The 13,650-nt window shown below is 38.0% G+C and overlaps 1 protein-coding gene across 1 annotated transcript in view; it reads left to right on the plus strand.

Annotated features, from left to right (window-relative positions):
* Positions 1-13,650, plus strand: part of LOC126284410 (serine/threonine-protein phosphatase 6 regulatory ankyrin repeat subunit C-like) — a 312,174-nt gene that overhangs the window by 187,744 nt on the left and 110,780 nt on the right. The window contains exon 11 of the mRNA XM_049983326.1: positions 13,429-13,530. Coding sequence (XP_049839283.1) covers positions 13,429-13,530 — 102 coding nt within the window. The remainder of the gene's footprint in view (positions 1-13,428; positions 13,531-13,650) is intronic.

A 13,650-nucleotide genomic window follows, 5' to 3' on the forward strand; every position in this document is an offset into this window, starting at 1 on the left:
CATGTGACCATGGCCAGTAACTTTAGGCCAGTGATGGCTTTTACATATGACCATAATCTTTCTCCATTTCTGTGAGAGATCTTTCAGGAACTTTTGCTATGTTAGTTACTGAAGGCTTCATGCATCAACCTTTTAACATTGGCTCTTTATCTACAGCATCATGAACTGTTCTGCTAGATACATATCTATTCATGTTTTGACAACTACTCTTCTAAACTTGAGCCATACTTCCTCCATTTGCTCCCACCAAAAGGTAAATGTACGAAGTTTCCCTGTGAGATACGATACTATTGTCACTTTATATTGTTTATTGAGTTTGTAAATCTTTTCACTTCATTTAATCATCCTTTATACTTTGGTTATCATTATTGCTAAAATTGGCTCATTATCTCTAATACAGACTTCCATGAGTCTTTCTCAAAGAAGTAAGGTTTTTTTTATTTATTTATTTGCCACTACATTTAATGTATTTGTATCATGAATAATTTTCTGAACTATCTGTTCTAATTAGTTTTCAGAGAAAGAATGATGAGTTATCATCCTCATCACTGATAGAACGTTTTCATTGTTATATTAGCCCAGTTGGTTGGCGGATGTTTAAAGCCGTGTCCAATTGGGAAACATATGTACTAACTATCCCTGGGGAAGGTTGGAAGGATCCTACTGTTAAGTTCATGACCATCCTTGATACTGAGTCCTATCAAAACAGTCTCACTTGTAGTTTCAATTTCTATCTCACTTTCTTTTCTGCTGCAACAAATATAACATGTCCATCTCTCATTAGCATATCCTTTCAATATAAGCACTTATAACAATGAAAATAATTAATTATTGACAATATAATGTAAATGGATGGATAAAAAAAGATCTAGTCCCCAATCAGCGGCAGGAGAACACACACACACAAACTTTTAAGTTTTACAATCTTCCGGAGTGGTGGCGCCTTCTTCTGGCAGAAGAATTGAAGGAGAAGGAAGAGGGACAAAGGAAAAGGACTAGAGAGGTTTAGGTAAAGGGGTCCAGTTCAGAAAAGCTACACAGAACCTTCTCATCCCATCCAGTAAGTCTCACTCCAATTGCTTGTGAAATTTTAACCTTTTTGTGTGAATATATGCACTTAGATTTACCACAAAAATTTCACTTCTGCCAGCTTTAGGTTTTCACCAGCTTTCTGTACCTTTTATTATGTGATCTCCAACATTTTTTTGGAGTGCTTCAAAATCTGAGTATTTTGTTGTAAATGCTTTGGCAGTTCATCACTATGATTTTAATCAACTCAACTGTGAGGCACAATCACAGTGTTTTGTCTTCCATGCATACTTCAGTGGTTCCTACAGTTGCCATCATCTGGACTGGAAGCCTCATGAGGGGACACAAAAAAAGGCCACTTCCAAGAACAATGCTGCAGCTTCTGAGCTTTGTTGGATTTCCATGTTGGTCTTTCAGACATCTTTGCCAGTTGCTGAAATGATCCAGGTACGACGAAAGAAGCACCCAGGCATGAGAACTAAGTGCACAAGCTGATCCTTCTTATCCTTTGCTGCCATTTTCCTATGAATTATCATTATTTACAGTATGTTCAAACATTGATGTTTTCATATCAAATCAGTTTCAGTGGTAGAAAACACCTGAGGGTTTTTCCCTGGAGATAGATGTAGTATCCTGAGTTGTCCCTGGTCCATAGTGGGGCTGCATTGTGGCTAGGGCAATGTTTTTATGAACATGAACGAAATAATTTTAAAACATCAACTGAATTCTCTACTGTTCCACTGGTGCTTGATAGGGCTTCATATACCTTTGAACTAAGCTTGATGATTCTATTTTCATTTCAGAAGTTGTAAGAGTATGGCAAGATTCAACTTACACTGGTCAAGAAAGTAGTTTCTGGTGTAATGAAAGAAGAATCTGAGATAAAATTTATTAATTGCTTGAAGCTAACTTGGGTGTAAAACTTTTCTTTTGTTGGGGTTATGATCACCAGCAGACTTCACATAACAAACTAAAAAAGAACACTAATCTATGACAAATGTAGGCAATATAATCTGATTTTGAAGGCAGAAAACTAAATGAAACCCTGTAGGACAGTAGATACAAAATATTATACTAAAATTAGTGTGAATACTTCTCTAAATGAGGATACTACTGCAAAAACTTTTAGGAAGCATAAATATAGGTTACAACAAATGTTACGGTAAAACATTTGTGAGACACGTACAAATGCTCAAAATTACACAATGTATATCAATAGAAATAATCATTTTTGGAAAATATAATGTAGTTGGACAAGTAAACTTCAACTCACCAGCCAGCAGCAGAAGAACAAGCATATAAAGGTAATTAAACTGCAAATTTTCAGAGCCAGTGACTCCTTTTCCTGGCAGGAAGGTTGAAAGGGAAGGAAGAGAGGTGAAGGAAAAGGACTGGTGAAGTTTAAGAAACGGGGAGAGTTCAGAAAAGTCATGTAGAACTGGGGGTCAGGAGAGATTTGCTGGACAGGATGAGATGGGAAGAATGATTCTTGGGGACTTTCTGGTGACTTTCCTGTACTCTCCCCATTTCCTAAACTTCACCAATCCTTTTCCTTCACCTGCCTTCCTTCTCCTTCAACCTTTCTGCCAGAAGAAGGAACCGCTGGCTTCAAAAACTTGCAATTTAAATATAATGTGTATTTCCCTGCTGCCTCTTGGTGATTAGATGTTTTATGCAATATACACTGCTGGCCATTAAAATTGCTACACCATGAAGATGACATACTACAGATGCAAAATTTAACTGACAGGAAGAAGATGCTGTGATATTCAAAATGAAAGGCTTTTCAGAGCACTCACACAAGGTTGGCACTGATGGCGACACCTACAACGTGCTGACATGAGGAAAGTTTCCAATCAATTTCTCATACACAAACAGCAGTTGACTGGCATTGCCTGGTGGAACATTGTTGTGATGCCTCGTGTAAGGAGGAGAAATGCCATCATGTTTCTGACTTTGATAAAGGACGGATTGTAGCCTATCACGATTGCAGTTTAACGTATCACAACATTGCTGCTCACGTTATTTTATATATATATACAACCTGAAAACAGCTTTCGCATCCCGCAACTACCCTCCCGGCCTGGTACAGAATCAAATAACCAGAGCCACTTCCTCATCCCCACAAACCCAGAACCTCTCACAGAAGAACCCCAAAAGTGCCCCACTTGTGACAGGATACTTCCTGGGACTGGATCAGACTCTGAATGTGGCTCTCCAGCAGGGATACGACTTCCTAAAATCCTGCCCCGAAATGAGATCCATCCTTCATTAAATCCTCCCCACTCCACCAAGAGTGTCTTTCCGCCGTCCACCTAAGCTTCGTAACATCTTGGTTCATCCCTATGAAATCCCCAAACCACCTTCCCTACCCTCTGGCTCCTACCCTTGCAACCGCCCCCGGTGTAAAACCTGTCCTATGCACCCTCCCACCACCACCTACTCCAGTCCTGTAACCCGGAAGGTGTACACGATCAAAGGCAGAGCCACGTGTGAAAGCACCCGCGTGATTTACCAACTGACCTGCCTACACTGTGACACTTTCTATGTGGGAATGACCAGCAACAAACTGTCCATTCACTTGAATGGACACAGGCAGACAGTGTTTGTTGGTAATGAGGATCACCCTGTGAATAAACATGCCTTGGTGCACGGCCAGCACATCTTGGCACTGTGTTACACTGTCCGAGTTATCTGGATACTTCCCACCAACACCAACCTATCCGAACTCCGGAGATGGGCACTTGCCCTTCGATAGTTAGTTATTTAGTTAGTTAGTTATATTACTTGTTCCATGGATCATGAACACGATTCTTTCGTAATGATGTGGAACGTGTCAAAGTACAAAAGATTCATTTATCCCAAATAATCTTTGTTAGTCTTATATACGGTACAATTGTTAATACTTACTGTATTTCTTTAGCCTATGTCTGAAAATTCATCTGTGGAGTAGAAGGAGTTGTCATTCAGGAATTCCCTTAACTTACTTTTGAATGCCGATTGGTTGTCTGTCAGACTTTTGATATTGTTTGGCAAGTGGCCAAAAATCTTTGTAGCAGTATAATACACCCCCTTTTGTGCCAATGTCAAATTCAATGAATGGCAGTGAAGGTCACCCTGTCTCCTAGTATTGTAGCTATGGACTGTGCTATTAATTCTGAAGTGATCTAGGTTACTAACAACAAATTTCATTAGGCTATATATATATTGTGAAGCTACTGGCAATATCCCTAATTCTTTAAATAATTGTCTACAAGATGATCTTGGATGAGCCCCAGACATTATTCTGATAACACGTTTTTGTGCAATAAATACGTTCTTTCTTAGTGATGAATTGCCCCAAAAGATGATTCCGTAAGAAAGCAACGAATGAAAATATGCATGGTAAGCTAACTTACTGATGTGCTTGTCTCCAAAATTTGCAATGACACTAATAGCATAGGTAGCTGAGCTCAATCGTTTCAGTAGATTGTCAATGTGTGTCTTCCAGTTTAAATTCTGATCAATACAGACACCCAGAAATTTTGAACAATATGCTTTAGCTAAAGATTTTCCCCCACGCTCTATATTTATTTACAGTGTTATGCCTTTTCCTGTACTGAACTGTATGTACAGTGTTTTTTCAAAGTTCAATGAAAGTCCATTTGTGGAAAACCACCTAATAACTCTTTGAAAAACATTATTTGCATTTTCCTCAGCTGTTCTTGCTTTTTAGGCTTGATTACAATACTTGTGTCATCTGCAAAGAGAACCAAGTTTGCATCTTCATGAATATAATTAGGCAAGTCATTAACATACATTAAAAACAATAAAGGCCCCAAGACAGAACCCTGTGGTACCCCATTCTTGATACATCCCCAGTCTGAATAATCTGATGCCCTTTGTGTACTATGTGGGTTTACTGTTTCAACCTTCTGCATTCTACCAGTTAAATATGAAGTGAACCATCTGTGTACTGAACCATTCATTCCATAGTACTTCAGCTTATCTAAGAGGATTTCATGATCCACACAATCAAAAGCCTTAGAGAGATCACAGAAAATCCCAATTGTTGATGTTCTACTATCCAGAGCATTTAAAATTTGATCAGTGAAAGCATGTATAGCACTATCTGTTGAAACACCTTTCTGAAAACCGAACTGACATTTTGTTAAAACGTTATTCCCACTGATGTGTAAAGTTACTCTTGAGTACATTACTTTTTCAAACACTTTTGGGAAGGATGTCAGAAGTGAAATAGGAGGATAATTGTTGACGTCTGTCTTGTCACATTTTTTATACAAGGGTTTAACTATGGCATATTTCAATCTGTCAGGAATTATTCCCTGATTCAATGAGGTATTACATATGTGGCTAAGAACTCGACTTATCAGGTGTGGTCAAGATTTTAGTATTCTATTGGAGATACCATCAGTTCCATGTGAGTTTTTATTCTTAAGAGAATTTATTATTTTCTTAATTTCAGACGGTGAGGTGGGTAGGATTTCAATTTCATTTGCAAATGGTCTTTCACTTAACCTTAGTAAGACTAATTATATTCAGTTCACCCCAACTGCCAAAACTGAGGAAGAAATGACTGTTAAATATGCCACGCAGGTCATAGAAAGAGTGGAAGTAACAAAGTTTCTAGGCGTGAAGATTGACTGTAGAGTAAACTGGTCCCATCACATTTTAGATCTTTACAAGAGACTCAGCTCTTCAGTTTTTGCAATGCGAATCATCTCTGACAGTGCAAACTTAAGCATTAAAAAAGCTGCATACTATGGTTACTTCCATTCTTTGATGGCATATGGAATTATTTTCTGGGGAAATCAACCTCTTGCAAAGAAAATATTCATTGCTCAGAAGCGTGTTGTAAGAGTGATGTCTGGTGTAGATCCTAGATGCAGCTGCAGAAGCCTATTTCGGAATCTGGGAATTCTTACAACTACTTCTCAATATATATACTCACTTATGTGTTTCATAAGTAAAAACACTGATTTATACAAATGTAATAGTGAATACCATCAGTATAACACAAGGAGGAAACATGATTTCCACACTGAAGGTAAAACTTTGAAGATTGTGCAGAAGGGTGTACAGTCCTCTGGTATAAAGATATTTAATGCTCTTCCTCCAGAAATCAAATGTGAAATTGCCAACAAATCTACATTTAAAGAGCTTCTGAGGCAATTTCTTTTAGCCATGTCATTTTACAGTTTGGAAGAGTTTATGAAACACAGTGAGAAACGGCCTTAAAATAAGATGTATTATCATATAAATTGAACATTAAGCTGAACATTCTTGTCACATATGTAACTCTTTTAGTGTTAACTGCTTATATTTAACAGTCTGGGTTATATGACCTTTTCAGGTTTAATTTACTTTGTTTTATACCTGTAATCTGTAGGTCTAAGGATTCTCATTCCATTATATTGTGTTATGGATCATTGTAGTGGTTAAGTAACTTTATATTCTTTACCTGTAAACACAGTGTACAAGTACTTGTCATTGACAATGTAAAAATTGACACACACTACATCCATGTGAAATTGTCACAGTTGGATCCATGGTGTAAGAAATAAATAAATAAATTTGTTTGCACCCGGAATGCCTCTTTCATATAGAGTTCTGCCCTATCTGGTGAGCAGCTAGTGCCTATATTTTCCACTACATTTATAAAATGATTATTAAAAATATTTTCAACCTGTGATTTTTCATTTACAAGCTTTTCATTGTGCTTAACAGTAATACTGTTGTCCTGTGACCTTGGTTGCCCTGTTTCCCTTTTAACGATATTCCATATTGTTTTAACTTTGTCATCAGAGGTGCTAATCTCAGACTTGATACACATACTTCTGGATTTTTTTATAACTTTCCTTAGTATATTACAATATTTGTTATAATGGTTGAGCTTTTCTTCATCTCGACTTATTCTAGTGTCTTGGTATAATTCCCATTTCCGGCTACAAGAAATTTTAATCCCTTTAGTCAGCCATGGTTTTTTATCAAGTTTATTTGAATTATGATTCACTAATTTCTTAGGAAAACTGTTTTCAAATATACCCACAAGTTTACCATGGAATAAGTTAAATTTAACATTTGCATCAGGTTCCCAATAAACGTCCTCCCAGTCTACCCATTTCAAGCTTTCCTTAAATTGTTGAATTGTTATATGGTTAATTGGGCGTATTATTTTGTTTGTTTTTTTCACATTACTGTATGGAGCAAAGTCATGAATTGAAAGTAGCTGTGCATCGTGATCAGAAAGCCCGTTCTTAATAGGATAGGTGCTTACTTCTTTTAATTTATCTTGGTCTATGAAAATGTTATCTATCAGGGTGCTACTGTCTTGTACAATACGAGCAGGAAAATCAATGACTGATGTCAGATTGTAAGAGCAAAGTAATAGTTCAAGGTCGTTCTTCTTGCTTGAGTGTTTAAGAAAATCTACGTTAAAATCTCCACAAATGATAATGTGTTTTCCTTTTTCTGACAGTTAACGCAGGAAGAGATCTAGGTTTTTAAGAAACATTTGAAAATTTCCAAGTGGGGACCTATACACAGTCACAATTATGAATTTACTACTGTCCAATTTAAGCTCACAAGCGCATACTTCAATGTGCTGTTCTACACAGAATTTTACGGTTTCTATGTTTTTAAAACCATGTTCCCCCTTAACATAAATGGCAGCTCCTCCTTTCTCCATATTGTCTCTACAAAACTAAGTTGCTAGTTTATACCCATTAATATTTACATTTTCCATTTGTGTAGTTATATGATGTTCAGACAGGCACAGTACATCAACTTCTGTTGTATTTTTAATATTCTCAAAACAAATTATTAGTTTGTCTATTTTGTTCCTTAATCCCCTGATACTTTGGTGAAATATATTAACACAACTGTTTCCTCTACCTTTATTCGAACCATTTATTTTTTTACCTTTGAGAGCTGCCTGTCTAGACATCTTGTTCAACCTAAAAAAGGTGCCCCTATGCCCTTTCGGGTCACAGGGGTTTTGCCTTGACTGCTAGTGGCCCTCTTTAGACGACCTACAATTAAATCAGCTAATCTATCCTTCCCTAGACTATTTAGGTGCAGGCCATGTCGAGTGTATCCCCATCTCCCAATGCTACCAACAGGCACTGTATAAATGTGTGTTTTTGCACAGTCCAGCAGCTGCTCGCTCAACTCTCTGTTAACTCGCCACACAGAAGGGTTAAGCGAGGGCCGATCGTAACGCTGCAGTACCTCAACAAAACCCACATTCGTACATCCTGTTGCAGCTCCTATTTTATCCAGGTCACTCTTAATATCATAATTCCTATCCTTAGCCAGGCTATTTCCTGCCCCACCTATTACTATCACCTCATCATTCTTGTCAAAGTCCCTACAGAGTGGTCCTATGTCTTCTATCACCTGGCTAAGCCTAGCACTTGGCTTAAACAAACTCGTTATCCACCAGGCCTCAATCTCCGCTAATTTCAAGTTGCCGCCACTCATACCTCACCTATCATTCAACATCATCTTGCCTCCACACTTCCGCCGTGACTTACATCTCTGCCCATACTCTTTGCCTTTAAATATGTCTGCTTGTGTCTGTGTATGTGCGGATGGATATGTGTGTGTGTGTGTGTGTGTGTGTGTGTGTGTGTGTGTGTGTGCAAGTGTACACCTGTCTTTTTTCCCCCTAAGGGAAGTCTTTCTGCTCCCAGGATTGGAATGACTCCTTACCCTCTCCCTTAAAACCCACATCCTTTCGTCTTTCCCTCTCCTTCCTGAAGAAGCAACCATCGGTTGCGAAAGCTAGTAATTTTGTGTGTGTGTTTGTGTGTTTTGTTCATTGTGCCTGTCTGCCGGCGCTGTTCCGCTTGGTAAGTCTTGGAATCTTTGTTTTTAATGTATTTTTCCCATGTGGAAGTTTCTTTCTATTTTATAAAGAAACTTCCACATGGGAAAAATATATTAAAAACAAAGATTCCAAGACTTACCAAGCGGGAAAGTGCCGGTAGACAGGCACAATAAAATAACATACAAACACACACACACAAAATTTCGAGCTTTCGCAAACAGCGGCTGCTTCGTCAGGAAAGAGGGAAGGAAAAGGAAAGATGAAAGGATGTGGGTTTTAAGGGAGAGGGTAAGGAGTCATTCCAATCCCGGGAGCGGAAAGACTTACCTTAGGGGGAAAAAGGATAGGTATATACTCGCGCTCACACACACACACACATATCCATCCATACATACACAGACACAAGCAGACATATTTAAAGGCAAAGAGTATGGGCAGAGATGTAAGTCCAGGTTATCTGGATACTTCCCACTAACACCAACCTATCCGAACTCCGGAGATGGGAACTTGCCCTTCAATATATCCTCTCTTCCCGTTATCCAGCAGGCCTCAGTCTCCACTAATTTCAAGTTTCTGCCACTCATACCTCACCTGTCATTCAACATCATCTTTGCCTGTGCACTTCCACCTCGACTGACATCTCTGCCCAAACTCTTTGCCTTTAAATATGTCTGCTTGTATCTGTATATGTGTGGATGGATATGTGTGTGTGTGCGAGTGTGTACCTGTCCTTTTTTCCTCCTAAGGTAAGTCTTTCCGCTCCCGGGATTGGAATGACTCCTTACCCTCTCCCTTAAAACCCACATCCTTTCATCTTTCCCTCTCCTTCCCTCTTTCCTGACGAAGCAACTGTGGCTTGCGAAAGCTTGAAATTTTGTGTGTGTTTGTGTGCTTTTTTATTGTGCCTATCTACCAGTGCTTTCCCACTTGGTAAATCATGGAATCTTTATATATATTATGATATATACAGGCCTAATGGGAAAACAATGTGAACATTACATTTAGTTTATTTGTAATAGATTAGAAAATAGAATGAATCAATCCAACACATACAGTCACACTCAAATTAAAAACTAGAAATCAAGTTGAATCTGAAAATAAATGTGCAGAATGAATCAATTTTGTTCTTAGTTGAATCTGTGATACCTACGTGCCGAAGGTGAATACTTCATTGTCAGACTATACCACTTAAAACAGCAAACATTGTGTACCAATGAAGCAAATCTTCAACTTCGAGGTTGCTAGCAATGATCCTATCACAGTTATATTTGTTACTTATCACAAAATTAATATGGACTTCCACATTGTATACATAGATAATTGTCTTTTGATCTGTAATAAAAGTGTTTCTGAGTGACAGAGCTCCACCCTGTACTCTTCTATCATATTTACATGATAGTCATTTTCTTAGTTTTCAGTATGTAGTATGATAGAACATATCACTGTGTTAAAGTACATCTATAGTACTGACAAAAGATGATCATCACTGTGAAAATATTATGTAGAGTGGATAGTGGGTTAGACATGTGTAATGTTTGCGAGTTTTATCTCATTTGTGCATTAAATCTTGTGCGGATGGATGCAGTATTTCTGCAAGGGAGGACGATGATAGCTGCTTTATCACAATTCCTGTTGCATGCCATTTTGAGTGGTTTATTCCATGCAGTATCATTCTGGTTTAAAGATGTGCCATGTGCCACAGAGCAAGGAGTACCATGACCATCAGCATGAGATCAATGAAACAAGAAAGAAAGATGTACTGTTATAATCATCTTGGGGTTGAAGCTGTACTGTTATTAAGATTTGAGAGTTATATCATTCATGTTATGTCATACAGAGTACATATATTAAAAACAAAGATTCCAAGACTTACCAAGCGGGAAAGTGCCAGTAGATAGGCACAATAAATAAAACACACAAACACACACACAGAATTTCTAGCTTTCGCAACCGACGGTTGCTTCTTCTGGAAAGAGGGAAGGAGAGGGAAAGACGAAAGGATGTGGGTTTTAAGGGAGAGGGTAAGGAGTCATACCAATCCCGGGAGCGGAAAGACTTCCCTTAGGGAGAAAAAAGGACACGTGTACACTCGCACTCACACACATATCCATCCACACATACACAGCCAGCCGGTGTGGATGTGGGAGAGGAAAGATTGAGGACTTTGATTTGGGATAGGAGTTGACGGGTGTGTTCATTGGCCGAGTCGATGTATAGGTGAAGGATTAGGCGGGTGAGGGCTATGGATTGTGCAGTTTGGAACTGGTATAAGGACTGATGGAAAGAAGGATTGCAGCCAGAGATGGGAACTTTAAGTGTGAGGCCTTTGGGGGAAATGCCAAATGTCAGACAAGCCTGAGTAAATAAAATATGGGAGCGTAATCTGGCTAGGGTGAAGGCATGTTTGCGGAGGGAATGTAAATAAAATTTAATGGGGTCATTGTACGGATGTTGTGAGGTTGATATGGTATTAGAAGGTGGAAAGGGTAATATGAGGTTAAAGTGAAAATAAATAGAAATATATATAGGGAGAGATAAAGGTGTGAAAAAAGTCGAAAAAATGTTGGTTTGAGATGAGCTATGTTGATCCTGTGCTGAACTTAGGTTGATGAATAACAATGGGTGCAAATGTTAGGTAGTTGTGTTGTCTCCAAAACACGTTAAAGGGTGGGGAAATTCAGGAAAATTTCGAAAAAAAATTCAGAAAAAATCTCGAAAAATGTTTTCGAAAAAAATCTCAAAAAAAAAAAAAAAAAGAAAATGCGTGTAAATGTATTCAAAGGACTGGTTATGTACTGGTAGGTTATGAAAATGAGGCTAACAATTGTTTGATGAAGAAATAATAATGTTTAAACCTGTGGGAAACTGCTAAAAAATGATCGGTTATGTGGGAAAAACAGGAATGGAAATAAAACGAAAGTTGTTGGAAATAGCTGAGATGGTTGTTTAATGGGTGAAGGGAACTGAAGCTGTGAAATAGTATTCACAAGTTTACACGAAATGTTTGTAAACTTGGAACAGTGGACTTTATAACAGCGGTTATGTTGAAAGCGTTAAAAAGTTTTAGGTTATGGTTTGGAAGTAAATTACGTATTATTGAGCATAATTAGGCAGGATAAAATGTATGGTAGATTATGGGAAAGGGAAGATGAATACAAAGTGAAACTACTTGTACAAACAAAAAGAGAAAGTAAGATGATAGAGAAGATTTTGAAATGCAACAGAGACAATAACAAACGTAATTGTTGGGTTCAAAGTAATGATGATGTAAATAAAATAGAAAGAAACTTCCACATGGGAAAAATATATTAAAAACAAAGATTCCAAGACTTACCAAGCGGGAAAGCTCCGGTAGATAGACACAATAAATAAAACACACACACAGAATTTCTAGCTTTCGCAACCGACGTTTGCTTCTTCAGAAAAGAAGGAAGGAGAGAGAAAGACGAAAGGATGTGGGTTTTAAGGGAGAGGGTAAGGAGTCATTCCAATCCCGGGAGCGGAATGACTTCCCTTAGGGGGAAAAAAGGACAGGTGTACACTCGCGCACACACACACATATCCATCTGCACATACACAGTACATATATTAGTATGAATTGCTGTAAAATGTTTCCTGATTGTAAACAAGTGTCAGTATAGGTGTGTTTCTGGAGAAGTGGTTTAGTTCACTTAGTAGAGCTTTAGAATTGAGAAAACATTTCAGTATCAGCACAGAAGAAGATGCAGACATAAAGAAATCTGCAGTGACAAAAAATGCACTCAGTTATTTTGATAATTGAAGCAGAAAGGTATAAGGTCAGAATTAATAATTAATGGTGATCAGGAAATTTCATCCAAGTACATACATATTTCACACAAGGGAATACTTCAGTAGATAAACAGCAGATGTTATAATGGATTCTCATTTTTTTACAGGCCTTCATTATGTGTGATGTAAAATGTGTTTTAATATATTGATATGTAAATGAATAATTTCAAATTACTGTTGCTGTTGTGGTCTTCAGTCCTGAGACTGGTTTGATGCAGCTCTCCATGCTACTCTATCCTGTGCAAGCTTCTTCATCTCCCAGTACCTACTGCAGCCTACATCCATCTGAATCTGCTTGGTGTATTCATCTCTTGGTCTCCCTCTATGATTTTTACCCTCCACGCTGCCCTCCAATACTAAATTGGTGATCCCTCAATGTCTCAGAATATGTCCTACCAACCGATCCCTTCTTCTAGTCAAGTTGTGCCACAAGCTCCTCTTCTCCCCAATTCTATTCAATACCTCCTCATTAGTTATGTGATCTACCCATCTAATCTTCAGCATTCTTCTGTAGCACCACATTTCAAAAGCTTCTTTTCTCTTCTGTCTAAACTATTTATCATCCACGTTTCACTTCCATACATGGTTACACTCCTTGCCATTGAGTGAAGAAGTCCATGACGCTCTTTATACATGTATCAAGTTTTCTTCTACGGAGGTATTGGAGGAAGTCTACTTACTGAATCCATGAATCTGAAATATAATAAAAACACCAAAAGGGTTACTTCACATATTCATCTGGAATGCCTCTTTTTTAGGTCCTGGATGTACTGCTAGACGCAGGTGGTGATCCAAATGCTGTAGATGACTGTGGAGTATCCCTGCTTCATACAATTGCATCAAGATCTGTAGCTGCCATGGTATTGTAGATATTTTATCATTATATATTTAATATGACAGAGAATTAGTGCAATACTGCTTATATTGTAAACATATTTCCTGCCAGCATCCTATAGAGAGTGATTACTATCAACTAGAGT

This window comes from Schistocerca gregaria, chromosome 1 (assembly GCF_023897955.1).
Source record: "Schistocerca gregaria isolate iqSchGreg1 chromosome 1, iqSchGreg1.2, whole genome shotgun sequence".
NCBI lineage: Eukaryota > Metazoa > Arthropoda > Insecta > Orthoptera > Acrididae > Schistocerca > Schistocerca gregaria.